The 20,914-nt window shown below is 42.4% G+C and overlaps 1 protein-coding gene across 1 annotated transcript; it reads right to left on the bottom strand.

The window, feature by feature from the left end:
- Positions 1-1,975: 1,975 nt before the first annotated feature.
- Positions 1,976-19,745, bottom strand: ddx56 (DEAD (Asp-Glu-Ala-Asp) box helicase 56). Its single transcript, XM_041210361.1, has 14 exons — positions 19,625-19,745; positions 18,783-18,944; positions 18,113-18,267; positions 17,852-18,022; positions 16,713-16,803; positions 15,763-16,004; positions 15,034-15,162; positions 14,408-14,521; positions 14,074-14,168; positions 12,449-12,522; positions 10,992-11,081; positions 10,719-10,824; positions 6,202-6,299; positions 1,976-2,807 (listed from the first exon to the last, which is right to left on the bottom strand). Exons 1-14 carry the CDS (start codon positions 19,679-19,681, stop codon positions 2,736-2,738), a joined length of 1,656 nt encoding a protein of 551 aa, XP_041066295.1. The 5' UTR covers positions 19,682-19,745; the 3' UTR covers positions 1,976-2,735.
- Positions 19,746-20,914: the final 1,169 nt, after the last annotated feature.

Genomic DNA, 20,914 nt, shown 5'->3' with positions numbered 1-20,914 from the left:
GCGTTTGGTGTAACGGTCACTCGCCTGGCAGCAAACCGACGAGAAATGGGAGATTGGTCGTCCCTCGGTCACATCTTCTCACGGCTATTGAAGAAAAAGAAATTCTCTCACCGGCTCAGCGAGATGTCAACTCACGGTTTTCAGCCGCCACTCACTTGGTTGACTCTTTGGCCAAAAATTCCAGAAAATTACTTGCATTAAACAAAATTATTTTTATGCCCAAAAAAAAAGAGAAAAAAAATTACCCTGTCACCAGCTCCCGCAACAGCTTTCCAGCCCAGGACTTTGAAGCGTGCTTGAACCTTGCGATGCTTGACGAACGCAGTCGCCAACTTGACACACAGCAAGATCCCACAGAGAGAGAGAAAAAAAGGTCGAGTGACACGATTGACTCCATTTTCTGCCCACTGATGTTGGGTTAGAGATAAATATTAGCCAGGAAAAACTCCCCTGCTTCTCAAATAAAGCAATCGAATCTTTCCTTGGTTCGTATGATCCAGTATTACGAAGGACACTGCCAATGGATTTAGACAGCATCCTGTGGAAACAGTCATCCAGCTGAAACTTTTGCTTATGTTTTTTTTTTCTCCACAGATGCTGCCTACTTCCAGCACTTGGTGCTTTCAAATTTCCAGCAGCCGCAATATTTTGCTTCTGTCTGCTGCCAGTTGAGTGAGGAAATCAAATCGGATGCCAGCATCTGATGCCGTAAACTGAAACCCTTTGGACTCCTTAATTCTTTCATGCACGTTGGCATCGCTGGCAAGGCCAGAATTTGTTGTCCATCCCGTATTGCCCCATGAACTGAGTGGCTTGTTAGGCCATTTCAGAAGACAGTTCAAGGTAAACCACGTTGCTGTGGGTCTGGAGTTATATGTAGGCCAGATGAGGCAAGGATGGCAAATTTCCTTCTCTACAGGATATTATTGAACCAAGGGGGTTTTTAGCAACAAAGGATGCACCAACTATCTTTATGTTCCAGATTAATTAACTGAATTCAAATTCCACCAGTTGCCACGGTAGGATTTGGAACCACATTCTCACAGCATCAGATGAGTCTCTGGATTCCTCCTCTCGCTGTATTCCCTCTATGCTACTGTTTCCCCTTGAGATAGTAAGATTCTGGTGCTAACCAAAAAAACTTGCATTTCATAGTGGATTTCACAACCTCAGGATGGCCCGAAGTGCATTATACTCAAATTCTTCTGGTCGTTTTTGAGATGTTGGAAGCACAGCAGCCAATTTGCATAGCAATTTCCCACAATCAGCAATGGGATTATGACCAGATAATCTGCTTCAGTAATGTTGGGGGAGGTCTTCTGGCACAGTGTCTCGCTCTGGACTAAAAACTCAAGGTTCAAAATCCACTTCAGGACTGGATAGCTATGGATATATAACGCAGCCCAACAGGTTGATTGTGAATCTGTAATTCCTTCCAATATACTGATGACAGGAAGAGGAGACTTTACTGCTCAGCCACCTACATAAGCAAACAGCAAACCACTGCATTATCTTGCGAAGAACCACCATGGCAATCTGAACTCCATGGTCGCTAATGCCCTTTCAAGGCATAGGACCTGGAGCGAGGGAATGTTGCTTGAGGAATAAATAATAGCCAGAATACAAAGAGTTCAACTCTCTTTTTCTTCAAATAGAATACTGTCTTTGGACTTTTTCCACATCCACCTTGCACTAAACTGGCAAAGACTGCACTCAAGTTTCTGGTTCTACCATCTTTTATCAGTAGAGGGAGACATTGCTTCACATAAAATACAAATGAGTTTACACCAATCAATGTCACCATCTGTGGCTTACACATGAGATGACAAAGCAAGGTTTATCTACAAACTACAAATAAAATTGTTAAAAATGTATTTTGTAAAATAGTCACATCTCTTATTTGAAGTAAAACATGATCACACCTACATTCTCAGGTTGCATTCTCATCATCTGACATGTAAATAAAAAGTGGCTCTGTTTTCAAGTATTTTTATTGGAATTTTACTTTAGTTAGAACTTATAATTTACCTCTTCACAAGTAAAGCACATTCTTTTATGCAACCATGTGTTTGAAAGGGCATTAAATTTACATAATTTAGTTGGAAACCAAAACAACAGGGAAGATAAAGAGCCCCCAGACAGAGTGACTCTGTTCCTGGATTTTCTGTTCTTGAACTTGTTTTGTGAAATTTAGATAGGATTCTCTTTGTGCAGGGAGCCAGAGAAAAAAGTCCACCCTCAGTTTATACAACATGAGAAAAGCGAACAAACACAGCAATCTGGAATGTATTCAACTCTAACCAATTAAAAATAAAAAGCAATTGTGTTTATGTGTGGCATTTATTGTTGGGAGTGAGATGGAGGGGACAGAGATAATTAAAAATGCCATGGGTCACTTAATGAGCCAGCAAGGGCAACAGTTTAAAACTGGTCTATTAGGGGAATAAACTAAATAAGACCTAAACTTAACTGCATCATTGAAGTGTAAAATTACAAGAATTTACTATGTACAGAAAACTCACTTCTCCACATAAGTGGACAAACATTTCAATCAAGGCCACTAACAACAGTGACTCAAACTGGAGAAATACAAATTGCACCATTGCCTCGCTGTCAATTTTAGACTCCTCCAAGTGTATCAGGACCTCATCTGGGCCCAAATATAAGGCACATAGACACAACAGTCTCTGGTTCTGCAAAGTCGAATCCTCTTCTTTGTGGTCTCAGACTCTGCTTTAACTAGCCCTCTTGGTCTTCTTCTTCCCTCTGTACGTGAAATGCTTGAGTGGGTTCTGTTTCATGTTTGGCTAAAAAGGAAAAACAATCAACTTTATACTGTTTTTCTATAACGCAAACAGCACAATCCACCATCTTTCATTTTTGTCCTCTCAATTGCGTTGGATAAAACCAGATGTCATCAACTGGTAACATTCATTGACATGGCAAGCATCTAACCAGAAAGGGTTGCATGAAGTCCAGCATTTGCTCCTGAGAGCTAAATGGAATATCAATTACGGGTCACTTGTGACTAATTAATCATCAGGTGGTTTCTCAAATGGATTAAGGACATTCATTTGAAAAATAAAGCTTACTTTGGAGGGAAAATGAAATTAATGTAGAAGTTCAGCCACAATATTACTGAATGGTGGTGGTGGCTTGACAGGTGGTGTGACTTGCTGCTGCTCCTATTTCTTAGGTTTGTGTCGCCTTAGATGCTGATGTACAAGGTAAATTAAGTTAAATCTCATCACTTCATCCTATAATTGAATTTTACATTCCATTTGAGGGAGAAAAGAGTGGGTCCAAGGCGAGTATTTTAAACTTAAAATAAAGGCAATTACGAGGGCATGAAAGCAGAGCTGGTAAAGTGAACTGGCAAATTAGGTTAAGGTATAGGTCAATAGACATGAGGTAGCAAACATTTAAGGGGATATTTCAGAATACACAGAATAGATACATTCAATGCGAAAGAAAATTTCCAAGGGGAGGACCCATCATCCGTGGTTAACTAAAAAAGTTAATGATGGTATCAAATTTAAACAAAGAGCATATAATTGCACAAGGATGGGTGGCAGATTGTTTGCTGTTTTTTATGTTCTGTCCAATGATTAAATAAAGATTAATAAGGAGAGAAAATTTGGAGTACGAGAGAAAGCTAGCTAGAGATATAAGGACAGCTACTAAGAGTTTCTATAGCTATTTAAAAAGGAAAAGAGCTAACAAAGTTGCGTTGGTCCTGTACAAAGTGAGTCTGGGACTTAATAATGGAAAATAAGGAGATGGCAGATGAATTGAACAGGTATTTTGCACTGGTATTCACAAGAGGATACAAATAAAATCCTAAAAATAGCTGTAAATCAGGAAATGAAAGGGAGGGAGGAACTCAACAAAATTACAATCACCAGGGAAGTGGTACTGTACAAATTATTCAATCTGCAGGCTGACAAGTCCCGGGTCCTAAAGGACATCATGCTAGGGTCTTAAAAGAAGTGGCTCGTGGGATAGTTGATGCGTTGAGATTTAAATTTTTCAAAACCCACTAGATTCGGATAAGGGTCGATTAGATTGGAAAACAGCGAATGCAACTCATTTATTCAAAAAGGGAGACAAAAAACAGGAAGCTATTATTAAACATGTTATAGCAGGGCACTTGGAAAAATTCAGGCAGAGTCAACATGGTTTTGTGGAAGGGAAATCATGTTTAACCAATTCATTGGAGTTCTTTGAAGAAGTAACATGTGTTGTGGGTAAAGGGATATACTGTATGTAGATTTCCAGAAGACATCTGATAAGGTGCCACATCAAAGGTTACTGCAGAAAATAAAAGTTCGTGGTGTAGGGGTAACATATTGGCATGAATCAAAGATTGGCTAGTTAACAACAAACAAAGGAGGCATAAATGGGTCATGTTTTGGTTGGTAAGATGTAACAAATGGTGTGCCAAAGGAAGCAGTACTGGGGGTCTCAACTTTTTACAATTTATATAAATGACTTGGATGAAGGGTCCGAAGGTGTGTTTGCTAAATTTGATGATGACACAAAGGTAGGTAAGAAAGTAACTTTTGAAGAGGGCATAACGAGGCTACAAAGCGACATAGATAAGTTAAATGGGTGGGCAAAGATCTGGCAAATGGAGTACAATGTGGGGAAATGTGAAATTGTCCATTTTGGCAGGAAGAATTTAAAAGAAGCATATTATCTCAGTGGTGAGAGATTGCAAAGCTCTGAGATGCAGAAGGATCTGGATGTTTTTGTGCATGAATTGCATAAGGTATAGGTACAGCAAGTAATTAGGAAAGTCAATAGAATGCTATTGTTTATTGCGAGGGGAATCGAATACAAAAGTAGAGAGGTTAGGCTTCAGTTATACAGGGCTTTGGAGAGGCCACATCTGGAGTACCTTGTACAGTATTAGTCTCCTTATTTAAAAAAAGGATGCAAATACATTGGAAGTATTTCAGAGAAGGTTTACTCGACTATACCTGGAAGGGGAGGTTTGTCTTATGAGGAAAGGTTGGACAGGCTAGGGCTTGTAAAAAGTAAGAGGCGCCTTGATTGAAATATATCAGATCCCGAGGGGTCTTAACGGGGTGGATGTGCACAGCATGTTTCCGCTTGTGGGAGAATCAAGAACTAGAAGTCACTATTTAAAAATAAGAGGTCGCCTATTTAAGACAGAAATTAGGAGAAATTTTTTCTCTCAGTCGGTACAAGTCTTTGGAACGCCCTTTCTCAAAAGGCAGTGGAAGCAGTCTTTGAATATTTTTAAGGCAGAGTTAGATAGATTCTTGATAGGCAAAATGATGAAAGGTTAGGAGTAAGTATAAATGTGGAGTTGAAGTTACAATCAGATCGACCATGTTCTTGAATGGCAGAGCAGGCTCATGGGGCTGAGTGGCCTACTCCTGCTCTTGTAAATCATGTGAGGACACATCTCAAAGCAAACAATCAAGTGTTCCAGGCAGATAATCTTTACAGTGCACTTTCATACACACTTGCCTTGTAACAACCAAAATTATGGTCAGATTTGCTGTATCTCATCTGCAACTAACATATGCTTTGCAAATCGTGTGGATTGGACGGTAACGTGAGGAGTCAGACAGCCCCTTCCTGTCTTGACTCTTGGGCTCTGACTGTCTTATGCAGGAAGATAGCCCTTCATTCACATTAGCTGTCCACGCCTGCATTTTTTTAAATTAAAATAGAAAATTCTTAAAATACTCGGTAGAGCTAGCCGAGAAAAACAGAGTTCATGTTTCAGGTTGGTAACCTCTCATCAGAACAATAAGTCTGAAATGTTACTTCAGTCTCTTTCATCACGTATGTGGCCAGACCTGCTGAATATATTCAGCGTTTTCTGTTTTTAGTTCAGATTTCCAGAGACTGTAGTGCAAGCTGGTTAACGAATCCTCCTGCTCCCCACTTTTCTCTACCCAAATCACCCACTTTACGTATATGTAACAATGTCAAAGAGCAATAAGCTATGTGGACAATACCATGCGATAACTTCATAACGCAGCTATGCTCTACTCGGACCCAGCACACTTAAGTTACATTACATGGGTTACAAGTGTTGTAAAGAACCTAACAGGTTGTAGCAAAAGGGTATAGTAGAGGTGATGAAGAACAGAAGAACATTTTCCCAGTAAGAAAACAGTAGGTCACTAAAATTGTCTCTTAGGCTCCTCATTATTCTCTCACCTTAATTTTTTTCTGTGTATTTCTTTCCAGGAACTTTCTCCTCCACCTTTTTCTCTTGCTGATGAGGGGGTTAGCGATTCCTCGCAGTGATCGGGGAACTGGCAGGATTAAAATAAAGTCACTTTAACGTTCTCACCATTGAAAGCAGACAACAAATTTAATTAAAATATTACTTTTCCAGCTTCATGAATGCAACAAGAGGCACAAACAGCTGCAGGTAGGAATTGATCTCGGATTTAGGTTAATCGGCACCCTTTGCTTCATGATTGGCACTCTTGCCAGGTATGAAAGTCATGGTTTCAAGTTCCAGACCAGAGATTTCAGCATATCATCAAAATGACTCAGCAGTACAGTAATGAGGGAGTGCTACACTGTTACTGTCATTGATAAGATGTTAAACCAAGACCCTCTCAGATGAATGTGAACAATCTCATGCCAGTATTCAGCGAGCAGGGACATTTTCCATATCCCAGCCAATCTGTATTCCTCAACTAACATCACTAAAACTAATTACCTTGTCATTGATCTTATTTCTGTTTGTGGAACCCACAGCCAGTCTTTCAGCAAAAATGCATTCAACTTAAAAGATGACGTTTAAAAGCTAACAGCCAAAGTTAACACGTGAAGTCTTGGCTCAACAAGAACAGGAGAAATTGGTTTCTAAGTGACTGATACTCAGAGGAGTCGGAACATCAGTGATTTGGAGGCGGGGGGTCGCAACAACGTTTTCAAATTAAAAGACGACAACATTTGAAAGCCCAAAAGGTTCTGCAAGAAAGGCCATTCGAAAAGGAACTGGACCTAAAAAGTAACTTGAAAAACAGGTATAAGCACGATGACTGACTTCCTCGATATGCTAGTTGTAATCAACATATATTTTTATTTCTGTTGGACTGTTGTTAAGAATGTATCTTTTCATTTTCTGTTGGACTGTGGTAAAATTACAATGCCTGCAGGTTGAAAGACATGTCCACTGGGACAGGTTGAGATATATACACAATGTTGCAGTCCTGGAACAGAGTGCCAGAAAGGAATCCTGGACCAACGGAGCTGCCTGGCAACAGCATTTTAATTGGCTCCTGACCAGGTGATCAGGGTTTTGTGTGAGAGCAGTGCAGAAAGCTCCTAGCCTGAAAGGAACAAGACCTAAAACCTCTTTCTCCTGTGTGTGGAAGATTCCAGTAATTCCACAGCAAAAAGCTCCTGGCTTGCAAAGGGAAAACATCTAAAAATCTCTCTTCCTCATATCTCTATAATCCTCTCTCTCTCTGAGGAAACCTGTGTGAAAAGGAAAAGGGGGAACCACTGTTAGGGACACAGAAAAGCAAGTTCTCAACCAGTGAACTAAATACTGAAAGTGCTGGAAGACCACCTCGTGTCATCAACAAGAACTGAAAGGATCAAAATCAATCCATCAAATCCACTACTCTGGGTTGGTGCTTTTGAACTGTTTTATCCCACCCTTAAAATCCATGTTTTGTGTGTCGTGTGGGGGGGGGGGGGGTGTGTGTGTGTGTGTGTGTGTGTGTGTGTGTGTGTGTGTGTGTGTGTGTGTGTGTGGGGGGGGGGGGGAAGAGATTTAAGAAGAGGTACAGTTTAAGTTATAGTGTTAGAAGTTAGCAGCTTATATTTCTTTCTTTTGCCACTAGTTAAAGACAATTCGTTCGATAGACAATTAAGTTTACAAACCTGGTTCTTGTATTTGGTTAACCTAAATTAAACAGTTAGCAGAATTGGTGCAATCTGGTGGTTTGATCAAACTTTCCACATTTCTTGTGGCTTGGCGAACAGTGGGGATTGATATTACAGTGCACCATCCCCAATGAGTAGTGACAAAGTTTGGGGGCTCGGGTTTGGGATATTTTGGAACAAAAGACAACAATGATTTGGGTGTAGATTTAGTAAGTAATAAAAGCCAAAAGGAAATTAGGTCTGGACTATCAAAAATAAGATGGCAGTGGAAACTGCTAAAGCATTGCTGCAGTGGAAGAGATATCCCTGACAATTTTATAAAGGATCCCAAAAGCCAGGTTAATCGAATTGCAAGTAAATTATGAGCAGGGTTTCCTGCTAAAGCTAGAAAGGCAGAGATAATCGAAGAGATGGCATAGCATTTGAAATTGGAAGGAACACCCGAGAGACCGAGTTCTCCAGAAGTTGGTTCATTGGAATGGGCTCAAATTCAGTTGCAAATAAAAAAATTGGAACGAGAGGCAGAAGAAAAAGGGAAAAGAAAGAGCATTTCAAAGGGTACAGGCAGAAAGGCAGGAGAGAGAAAGACAACAAGAAAGGAAATAAGAAATGGTGAGGTTAGAAAAAGAGTAAAGAAAAAGAGAGAGACTGAGAATTTCAGCTTAGTGAGTCATCAGTCAGTGAGGCAGGACTTATTTCTAGATCAGAATCCAGGGAAGTGTTTAATTTTGTACAGGCTCTTCCAAAATTTGAGGAAAGGGATGTTGAAGCATTCTTTATTTCATTTGAGAAGATAGCTAAACAGGTGAACTGGCCAAAAGAAAACTGGATATTATCCTTGCAGAGCAAATTGACACATTCCTTGTAAATGCTAATCACACAAAGTTTCAGTGAAGCGAAATTGACTTCACCAATCTGATGATGCCAATTAACCAGAATCTTCCCCATTGAAACACCTTCATATGTTAATGGTTGACCCAGGAGCTGAGATAGTTGCAATATATGAGAAGATAATCAAAAGTGGAAGGGATATGGCAATCATTGTCACAGGAGTGATTTTTGTACTTTTTAACAAGCAAGCATTTAGCAGCAGCAACTTTTCAAGGTTTAACAGGGTGACTGCAGCTTCAAAGTTATGCCAGAGTTTGTAAGTTATAGTACTGGTTTAACTTCAGGGCAGCAGGGTACTCATGTTTCTAAGTTCATCCATGTTACTATAGACTGTTAAAAAGAGCTGTAAGCCTTGACTATTTTCTCCACCCGGACGGGGTCAGATGTAAACTGAGAGTTAGAAGTCTAAGAGAGGAGGTGCAGTTCACCTACCTACAAACCCTTCTGAACACAAATTGGCTGCTTCCCCATATTACAAGTGACTTCATTTTAAATACTACATTGCCCCTGAAACACTTTGGGATGTCCTGAGGTTGCGAAAGGTGCTACATAAAGGCAAGGTCTTTATTGTGTTCATAAAAAAAATTGCTCGCTCCTCAACCCAATGCGGACACCCATTTAGTCTCCTGAGGAAATGCTCCTGAACTCTTAAAACTAATCTGCACTCTCTGCAGAACACCACTATTCAATCCAAGCCAGCAATATTCCTCTTTCTCCAACAGCGTAGGAACTTAGCACAAATCCTCCACCTTAGCTGCTAATAGGGTTTGCCTTCCTTCAATTCAGTGACTCTGAATCTTGTTCTTACACTGAAATTGATTTGCCATTCCTGTGTCCATCCAAATGACTGGTCCAATTTGTCTAAACACTGTTGACTTTATATTACTCAGACATAATTCTATATGAGTCACACTTCACCTTCCAAGTCAAATAGCTAAACAGATTTTTTGCATTCTCTTCTGCCCCCAACATTTATGAAACAAAAAAAACCTGCCAACCTAACTTATTACAACGTAAGGTAGATAGAGTATGTTCCACCTGGCACATGCATTGCATGAGTAACTGTAGAATTACATTGCAGGTATCTACATTTTGTTAGATTCAGTAAGGTACATCCGATGTGGAGTACTGATAAAATACTCAGAAAAGATACAGATTATCTCTGCTTGTTCTGACTTTCTTTTCCCCTGCATTTGGTCTCTTTTTATTTTAAGTTCATCCTGACTTTATTTCTAAAGAGCATACTGAACTTGCTTTCTGTCCACACATTTATTTTCACTCTCAGTTGTGCCTCTGCAGTCACAATGTCCAGTCTCGTGCCAAGGCTGACATGGTACAAAATTAGACTTGGGTTGGTTGAGAATCATCAGCAAAGCAATCAAGAGTCATGCCCTTGAGACTGAGCCGGCCATTGAAATGACTGCAATAATCCCCAGGTTATTAAAGTGAGAGAATGGATGCTCTGGTCAATTAATAAGCTGTCTCCACACAAGTCGAGGGATGTGGATTTCATTAAGTAGATTATCTGAGTTTTCCAGGTTTAGGCAAGTTTTAAACTGTGTGATGCTCGTGTCCCCCAGGTCTACGCATCAAAGACCTGGGGACCACTATGGCCAGGATTTAATAAATGAAAGAGAAAAAAAAAATCACACACAGGATCTGTGTAATTTGACAGTCTACGCTTCCAGCATGTGCTGGCAATGGAGGTGTAAAAAAAATTAACCATTAAATATTCTCTTTACTGGTAGGTTGCACAGCTCCTGTACCTTAATTTCAGTGCATATCACACGTACATGGCATCTGTACGCTCCAGCACAGATCACTCTGAACAGTTCTATATTCTGGAGTGACAATGTCTTCACTCCAGTGGAATCCACATACCACAGGACTGCGTGCCCATACATACACTGTAGGTCATTGCACATATTACTCACTCAGGTAATCCGGTACGTTCTTCATATGCGGCTTCACAATAGCTGGGTGCAGAGGATTATCGTGTCGTAACAAATGAAGGTCTCTGGGATTGTCCTCAAAATAGGTCTTCAAAAACAGAATACCCAGGTCAATGAAAAACACTACAAAAAACACAATTATTTTAATAAACTAGCTTAACCCTCAGTTTTACTTTTCCTGGAGCTTCTTCTCAATGTTATGCAGACTACTATTTCAGTGTATCAGAAGTTGAAGAGAGCACCACTGTTCCTCACCTTCAATTTCTCAGAGTTGAGCAGCTCCTGTTTGATTTCTTTGAGCCGAGCCTCTTTAATCGATTGTTTTGTAACTGAACGCATGGCATCCTGCCAAGAGATGTAAATACATTAACACTAACAGCACGGGCAAATACAATACCCCTGAATCAAATCTCAACATGAATACCAGAACCTTCCTTCAAAGAACAACTTGTATTTATATTGTGCCTTTAACATAATAAAACATCCCAATGCACTTCACAGCTTCAATTATCAAACAAAATTTAATGTCGAATCACAGAAGAGATATTAGGGCACATGACCAAAAGTTTTACCAAAGAGCTAGGTTTTAAGGAGTATCTTAAAGGAGGAAAGAGGGGAAAAGAGGTGGAAAGGTTTAGGGATGGAATTTAGGGCCAAGACAGAGGCCAGAGGGCCAATGATAGGGTGATTAAAATCAGATGGTCAAGAATAGTGTAGAGATCTCAGATGGTTGCCAGGCTGTGGGACTTACAAAAGGGGGCAGAAAGGATGTGGAGGGATTTGAAAACAAAACTAAGGATTCTAAAATTGGGGCATTGCTTAAGAGCAGGGAAGTTCTCCCCATTATCCTGGCTAACGTTTATCCCTCCATCAACCCCAGTAAAACAAATTCTGGTTATTCTCACATTGTGGGATTTTTGTGCACGCAAATAGCTGTCACACTTTGTACACCAGAAGTGACTTAATTTCAGGAAGTACTTAATTGGCTCCCAAATGCTTTCAGATATCCAACAGTCATGAAAGGCACAACAGAAATGCAAGCTTTTCTTTCTCCTTGGGTGGGATATGAATGAAACTAGAAAAACTGAATGAAGTATTGCCCTTTTACCTCTAACAGCTCTACAGAAATTTCTGAAACTGGTCTCCAGCCTGTGGTATTGATTTTCAATAAGCCACAGACTAACAATGGTATCTTGCCATCACAATTTTCTGCAGGGATTATCACTGCCTCTCAGAACACAACAGCAACACATACATTTCTCAACAAAAACAGAATTACCTGGAAAAACTCAGCAGGTCTGGCAGCATCGGCGGAGAAGAAAAGAGTTGACGTTTCGAGTCCTCATGACCTTTTGACAGAACTAGGGGAATCCCAGGAAGGTCACCCCTTCCTGGGATTCCCCTAGTTCTGTCACCAAGGGTCATGAGGACTCGAAACGTCAACTCTTTTCTTCTCCGCCGATGCTGCCAGACCTGCTGAGTTTTTCCAGGTAATTCTGTTTTTGTTTTGGATTTCCAGCATCCGCAGTTTTTTGTTTTTACATACATTCCTCAGACTGCTTTGCAGTATCAGCAGCATTTTAATATTCAGAAGAGTACAGCTCTGAATTCACATGGTTTAAGTGCATAAATATAAAAATCTTAAACCTGAGAGACTGGAAAAGGAGCATAACAGGAACCAGCAAGTTCCACACCCTCCGGGATCGCCATACCTTACACCGATAGCGAAAGCCCTCAATCTCCTTCATGCGGAACTGGTAGGGTTTCAAAGCACAGTCCAAATTATCTGTAGATGCAAAATATTGATCATAAAACAATGACTCAACATAAAACAATTACCAAACAGCTGCTGAAAGATCACATCCATTGTGTTACTGGACAGTGAGAGAAACTTTTTTCCATGATGGAGAAGGAGGAAACACAAGAGGAGATCGTGCCTGGGGCTAACAGTGGATGGAGTGAGGATGGCGCATTCATAGTAGGTCTTGTGCTGCAACCTTGCACACAACATCTTATTTTTACCATCCAGGCACAGTTGTGACAAATAGATTTTTAATCCAGCAGGATAAATAGTAGGTGCCACATCCCTCCAATCCATTATTTCCAGTAACTGGCACAGGCTGACCAGAGAGATGCTGTACATTTCACAGGAACATGTGCAGAACTTGGTATGGCCTGAAAACGGCTAAAATGTGACTCGTCGCTCAACCACTTTCAAGCACAAAATGGAAATGAGGAATGTACTTTCAGTTCTGACATGACTCAAACACTGCACTTTCTACACATTCATGGCATGCGAACATTGGTGGCGAAGTTAACATTCGTTGCTCAATCCTAAATGCCCTTGAGTAAGTGGTGAGCCGCCTTCTTGAGTCACTGCTGTCCCTGTGGTGTAGATACACCCAAAGTGCTGTTAGAAAGGAGTTCCAAGATTTTGACCCAACTACAGTGAAGCAAAGGCAGTGTGATTCCAAGTCAGGATGGTGTGTGGTTTAGAGGGGAACTTGCAGGTATACTGTTAGTGAGGAACATTTGGCAGGGTCAAGGTGAGAAAGCACTGAATGCACTCCACACTTCTCCCCACTGTAACTAAGATTTCACTTCTGATCATCTCTTTCATCCATTAAGCTGTGCCTTTGTCATTTCTAGGCCTTGGTCAATGCCAGGTTGTCTGCTGGTTTTTATTCTTAATCAACTTTTCTGTACAGTTTGAAACAACTGGGTGGCTCGCTGGGTCATTTCAATCACATTGCTGTGGATCTGGAGTCACATGTAGGCTAGACTGGCTAAGGACAGCAGACTTTCTTCCCTGAAGGACATGAGTGGACCAAATGAATTCATATGAAAATCCAGTCATTTCATGGTCATCATTACTAACACTAAATTTTTATCCCAGGTTTTTTTTTAAATCAATTTATTTAAATTCCATGAGCTGCCTTGGTTGGATTTGACCTTCTGTCTCTGCATCATTAGTCTAGGCCTCTGAATTACTTGTCCAGTAAAATGGCCACTATGTTACGGTTCCCATGAACGTGACATCATTCCCCTTTGTATAGGGGAGATGCAAAATGGCTCTCAAGTGGAGGTGCCAGGGAACGAAAGAGAAAGAGAGCGAGAGGGTGAGTGAGAGAGAGAACGAGAACTGACAGTCCTCCCCTTGATAAAGATGTGGTTTCTGATCAGTCCTTTCACCTCGATATCAGAGGTCTTGAGTGACAAAGCCATGCACAGGGAACTCCAAACACAGATACCCGTTACACAAACTATGACCAAACAGCGCACACAGCATTTCAGACAGCAACATGGAGCAAAAAAGATACATGGTTCCTGTACAAACCTCCAGTTAATGCTTCCTCTACATTTTGTAGCAGTGGCAATTCTGTATGAGACACCAACGTTAAAGCCGTACCCTGGTTATCTGCACGGGCTGTTCTGAGAGAGCAAATGGAAATGGAAATTAGCGTTTTGAGGTAGCTCATTATCAATCTCAGTACTTATAAAAATAAAAAAACCAGCTTGATAGATACTTCCTTGTAGGATTGAAGCATCCAGATGATCCATGTCAGTGAGATCTGTTAGTTCACAAGGTGATAGTAGTAAAGAGGGACAAAACAAGAGACTGACAGAAAATGGGAAAGCTGGCTGATGTAGAAGTGCACATTACACCTCACCTGCCAACACGATGTATGTACGACTCCACTGTGAGCGGGAAGTCAAAGTTAATGACATTCGACACATTCTGAAAATCTACCCCTCGGGAGACCCCATATTCACGATCCTTCATTCTGAAAACAAGAGGAGAGAGACCTGTTAACAATGAAGATGAATAAACGCTCTAACCAAGAAGACACACCGAATGAACCACTTCCTCGGAAAAGAACCTGAGGGGCTTTGATATATGGAGCAGTGGGCCACAGAATGCAATGCCAGTCACTACCTTCCCTCAGGTATAAAGTATAATGGCCTTGTTCCAGGATGAGATGGGGGCCAGCCAGGCTTTATATGTTGGTGTGAGAGGCAAAGTAAAGTTAACCTAAGGGCCTGACATTTGACATGCCGCAATTAGCTGCAATTTAGACCTAGACATGCCCAAAAGATGAACAAACTCATGCAATCAGCAGACCCCAAGCTCAAAGAGAGGAGAAGCCAGTTAGAGAGCCTCAAATTCCTACCAAGTTGGAGTAACAAAGCCAGCAGAGATCCGGAGTTTTAAAAACGATTTCAGGTCATTTGGAAGTTGTAATCCATCATTTAAAGCATCAGATCTCTTAACTATTACAATATTAAGAACACTTACTTTGCTCCTTTACTGTGTTTCTTTTTGCTTTTTCCCTGCGCTGTACTGGTCGCATCCGTCAGAACATGTTCATCTGAGGCAATTATGTAATCATAGAAACCGTGATTGAACTGACCAATGATATGGCACCTGATTGAGAGAGACAATAAATCAGGCACATGACCAAGGCAAAATACTCCCCCAGCTCACTTGGCCTAAATAGCCAAGTGGTTATGGTACTGGGTTTGTAACCCCAAGATCAAGAGTTCAAATCTCACAATGGCAAACTATGAAACAATGTAACTTCATCTGAAACAGATGGAAATGTGTTTGTACTCAAAAGAGTTACTCCCCCAGCTCCAACGCTCTCCACATCATACCACAGCCAACTACTTTTCCACTACAGCTACACCTCAAACTGTGGAGGCCATTGCAATCCCTCCTCCTCCCCATATTCATAGTAAATTCTTGCCCATGGCGTGCTACACCTTCCAAAATGTATATCCTGGAATTCAGCTCATCAAATCAGAAGGCATAGGTGGAGGCAGAGTCGTCTCTCTTTTCACATTTCACAATTGCTTGGTGTGTGAGAGTCTTTTTACCCGTGCTGATTCTTTTCTTTTGGTGTACTCTGGTAGGGACACGTGAGCATGGAAGATCAGGGGGTGCACACACACACACACACACACACACACACAGACACACAAAATCAAAGAAAACAGTGACACACTTATTCAAGAGACGCCCTACCTGGAGTGCACTGGTAACTCTGAGTTTAGGACACATGACAAGATGCTGAACTGCTCCAAGAATAGTTTCAGCCGGTAGCACTTATCAATGGAATTCACAAAAATGATGGTCTTGCCACGGACAAGGGAGAGTTTGAGTAATGCGTAAATCAGCAGGAACTTCTCCTCCTCCTCACATTTAATTTGGTACTGGGTCAGTTGGGAGTTGTCTGGAAGCTGAGGCTCCTGCAGCTTCAGAATCACCTATATGGGTAAAAGATATCGGGTAACAATGAGATACAAATGAGGGCACGCACCACAATTTGCCTGACTGTCAATGACATATTCCAGAACGAAGCATTTTTATCTAGCTTTAGCTTAGTAATGTTTCTCTTGCTGCGTTCACAATGAGTTAAAAACCAACTGAATTCAGAACACAGAGCTTAACTCCTCATGGAGAGACTGTATTTCCAAAACGTGAATATTGAGGCACATTGCAAAATCCACCCAACAGAAGAAGAACTTGTATTTGCAGCATCTTCTGTATCTTTTGGACACACCACACTGTCTCGCAGTGAATGAATTACTTCCTTAAATGTAATCACCCTTCTTTAAGTGAACTTGGCAGCCAAGGCAGTTTGGGATTCAAGACTTACTTACTGGTTCAGGGTCATGTTGGTTGAGGGAGGAGTGTTAGACAAGACACCAGGAGCACCCTGCCTGTTTGTCTTTGAATAAGTGAAATTGGGACTTTTCAAGTACATTCCAACAGACGGATGGGGTCTCAGATTAATGTCTCATCTGAAGTTTTGAGCACTCTGCTTGATCCCACACTGAAGCCCCCAGAATACACACTCAGGTTCTAGAATGGGGGTGGAACCATCAATTTAATGATTCAAAGACAAGGGAGCTACCTCTAAGCCGAAAGTGACATTGGGTTTCTCACATATGATTCTAGAAAAGCCATCTTACCGGATTGTGAAGCACCAGTTCCTTCAGGGCCTGAACATCCTCATTAAACGTGGCTGACATCAAGAATGCTTGATAAATCTTCGGAAGGTGCCTGCAAGCAGACAGAATAAGCCTGTTAGACATTCACTCCATGTTCCACAAGAGTGACCCCAAGTGGCCTCAATGTTACAAACACTCTTACAGTAATAATTATTTGCAGAATGCAACAGAGGTCAGCTAGTGAGTTCCTTTGAGAAATTTACACATTCAGCAGACACATTTTGATTCCAGTTGACACTGGGGCTAAGACATTTCAGATCACTAAGTTTGCTGGAAGTTGCACGCCTCTCACTGCAAATGCACCGATTCACACAGGTTGCACAAGGGAGCAGCGCTCCTAGCAAAAGTGCTGCCACTGAACATATTTAGCACACTGGTGTTAAATAAACTGTCAGAAGAAAGCAAGGGCCACAGCAGCCTTCAACACTGTGTGACATGCTTCCTGTACAATGCTCCAAAATCAGCACTTACAATTGTTCCAACTGGCCTGCAACCAGCAGTTCCTAAAGAAACGCCCTCTTTGGACAACAGCCCATGCTTTGATGCGACAAATGCCATAACTGAGTGGTACATACAATTCTACTGCCGCTCATCTGTGGGACAGTCTCCGCCACCCAGACAAAGGTCAAATATAAGTTGCCCGACTGGAGGCAAATTTCAAGTCAAAAATCTAATTTGATATTAACAGCTCTTCAAGAAAATACAAAAGCAGGTGGGAAGCCAACCATAAAATAGAATCACAGAATGATGACAGCACTTAATGAGGCCATTCATCCCATCATGTCCAGGCCAGCTCTCTGCAAGAGCAACTCAGTTAATGCCACTCACCGACATTTTCCCCTCCAAATCTTTTCTCTTCAGGTAATTATTCAACTCTGAAAGCCACAGTTGTATTTACCTCCTTCACACACGCAGGCAGTGCAGTCCGGATCCTAGTCGTGTAAAAAAAATTTTCCTCATGTCGCCTCGTTTCTTTTGCCATTCACCTTAAGTCGGTGTCCTCTGCTTGTCAACCCTTCGGCCAACAGCAGCAGTTTCTCTCTCTCTACTGTGTCCCGTTCCCTCATAACTTTGAACAAAATTTGACAAAAGCAACTTACCCAAGCAAGTTCTTCAGATCGTTTTCAAACCCAAAGGAGAAGAGCAGATCAGCCTCGTCAATCACAAGCATCTCCAGTGATGTGCACAGGTTCAGGGTGTGCTGTTCCAAATGCAGCAGAATACGGGAAGGTGTTCCGATTACAATGTCAGGCTTTTCCATCAATATGGGCCTGAAACAGAGTATCAATACTCTGAGAAGGTGAACGCAATGAGATATAAAAGACAACAGTAACCCAAGATCATGCCCTCTTATTTCATACCTCTGTGCAGATATATCCGCTTGCCCTGAGACATCAGCCACTCGAATATCCCGCACACAACAAGAAGCGAGTTGTCGGATCATCTGCTGCACTTGCTGGCCCAGCTCTTTAGTGGGAACCAGCACAAGGGCTCGCACTGCCTGCTCACAGATTGACTATGGAGAAACAAAATGTTTTTTTTAAATATATAGCTTCGTCACCGGCATCACATGTGTTATCCACTCTGCTGCCAGTCAGCAGCAGAAATGGGCAAATTCGAAACTCACAAAAGCGAACACACAGTTATACCTCCATCAACCACGCACTGCTGAGGATCAGGGATTCATGCTGCAGAGGATGAATAAACATCGATGCAAACTCCATCACCTGCTAAACAAGGGCAGCATGGACAAACGTTCTGGCAATCTCCAAGGCAACTACTTGCTGATCTCAGTCAGCTGCTAAGATGAGGCTCAGCAATTTCCAAGATGGGAAAGAGGGAATCAAAAAAAAAATCTTGGTCTCAAGTGCAGCCTGCAGTTGCGTTCCCTCACCCGACTAATCTGACCGCAGTGCCTGCAGACATGATATGGAACCCATCCAAATACCGACCCCATTAAACTCGTCATGTTAGTCGATCTTTGGGCATTAAAAATCAAGACAAATAAAATCAATGCACGAGTTTAATTACCTTTTTGGTGTTAAGAAGATGTTCAATGATAGGGATAGCATATGCTGCAGTTTTTCCTGATCCTGTACGCGCTCTGGCCAGGAGATCCTTTCCCTCTAACGCCAAGGGAATGGCTTTTTCTTGGATCAAGGTTGGCTTGTCCCAGTTGAGGTTCGCAATTGCCTGAAGAATGTGGAACATACAGCTGCTTTGTCAGTCAAAATTTTAAGCAACCTGCATGTCCTGACCTGCACAGCCCACCTCTACCCCACACCCACTTCTACTACACACTCGCCCACTCTTCACTCCCCAGCTGGGCTTTGCACATGAATCATTCAATTTTCTGTTTACAGCATATTGCCCTTAAGTCACCACACAAAATGAGCCACATTCACCATGCTGATGGTTAAGAGTACCTCACGGTAATACATGATGTCGTAAGGGCTCTGCAGTGATGGGTCAAGCTAAGCAACTGCAGTTGGATTTCCACAGCTGTGTCCTCAGTGTTCATGACCCAGAATGACTGACCAATCCATCCCTCCTCATCCCCACACCCCCAGGCCCCCTCGGACCCCAGACCCCAGACCACTCCCCCAGACCCCACCCCCCACCCCTCCCAGACCTCAGACCCCCCCTCCAGACCCTGGACCACCCCCCCCCCCCCCCCCCCCCCCGACCTGGCTGGCCCACCCCTCAGACCCTCCATTCCTGTCCCTCGCCCTCACTGCTGCTTTTCCAACCAGCCGCCCCCGGGCTCTGTCACACTCTCCCTCGCTAGCTTTTCACGCTTTGTCTCTCCAACCCGTAACACACTCCCCCACCCCCTTCTCTCTCTCTCTCTTACTTTCTCTCCCTCTCTCTACCTGTAACAGTCTCTCCTCCAGCCCCATCTCGTGGAAACCCAGCTTCTCCGCCGCCATCTTGACCCCGCATCAAGTCACGTGGCTCCTCATGGCGCTCGCTGCTGCCGCTCTGTGGCGGAGCCCTCTCGCTGCAGCTCAATCCCTGCGGCGGCAGCGGAGCACAGCAGGGGAGGTGACAGCTCCTGCATCCGCGGCTGAAACAGGCTCTTGATCATTTACCATCCACACACAGCCAGACAATGCTTAAAACCAGACCTCAGCTCCTGGAAACAAGCAGCAGCTTTACCTTTCAGCTTAATAGCCTTGAAGTTAGGACAGTTTTCCTGAGAGCAAAGAGTAGAGAAAAGAAGGCTGAGAGGGGATTTGAGTCATAGAGGTTTACAGCACAGAAAAAGGCCCTTCGGCCCATCAAGTCTGTGCCAGTCAAACAAGTACCTAGCTATTCTAATCCCAATTTCCAGCACTAGGCCCATAGCCTTGTGTGCCATGGCATCAAAAGTGCATATCCAAACACTTCTTAAATGTATGAGGGTTTCTGCCTCTACCACCCTTTCATGCAGTGAGTTCCAGATAACCACCACTCTTTGGGTGAAAAAAATTCTTCCTTACATCCCCTCTAAACCTCCTACCTCTTACCTTAAATCTATGCCCCCGGTTATTGATCCCTCCATCAAGGGGAAAAGTTCCTTCCTGTCTATCCTATCTGTGCCCCTCATAATTTTATACATCTCAATCATATGCCCCATCAATCTCCTCTGCTCCAGGGAAAATAACCCCAGTCTATCCAAACTCTCCTCATAACTAAAACTCTCCAGCCCAGGCAGCATTCTGGTAAATCTCCTCTGCACTCTCTCTCGTGTAATCACATGCAGATTCCAGAACTGCACACAATACTCTAGCTGTGGCCTAACCAGCATTTTATACAGTTCCAGCATAATCTCCCTGCTCTTATATTCTATGCCTCAGCTAATAAAGGCAAGTATCCCATATACCTTCTTAACCACCTTATCTTCCTGTCCCGCTACCTTAAGGGACTGGTGGACATGCACACCAAGGTCCCTCTGATTCTCAGGGTCCTACCATTCATCATATATTCCCAGGCCTTGTTTGTCCTGCCCAGGTGCATCACCTCACATTTAACCAGATTAAATTCTATTTGCCAGTAATCAGCCCATCTGACCAACCCATCTATATCCTCCTGTAATCTAAGGCTATCCTCCTCACTATTTACCACCCTGCCAATTTTCGTATCAGCCACAAACTTACTGAGCAACCCTCTAACGTTCAAGT

The sequence above is a fragment of the Carcharodon carcharias genome, chromosome 17 (assembly GCF_017639515.1).
Source record: "Carcharodon carcharias isolate sCarCar2 chromosome 17, sCarCar2.pri, whole genome shotgun sequence".
NCBI classification, from domain to species: domain Eukaryota; kingdom Metazoa; phylum Chordata; class Chondrichthyes; order Lamniformes; family Lamnidae; genus Carcharodon; species Carcharodon carcharias.
Note: the sequence above shows the minus strand (reverse complement) of the source record. Positions and strands in the feature narration are given on the sequence as shown.

Coding starts and splice junctions, on each gene's coding strand:
- ddx56 (XM_041210361.1), bottom strand. CDS start 19,681: ATGGCGGCGGAGAAGCTGGGTTTCCACGAGATGGGGCTGGAGGAGAGA. Junction 15,163..15,762: donor GAGTTACCAGTGCACTCCAG/GTAGGGCGTCTC, acceptor TCTCTCAATCAG/GTGCCATATCATTGGTCAGT. Junction 14,169..14,407: donor TACATACATCGTGTTGGCAG/GTGAGGTGTAAT, acceptor TTGCTCTCTCAG/AACAGCCCGTGCAGATAACC.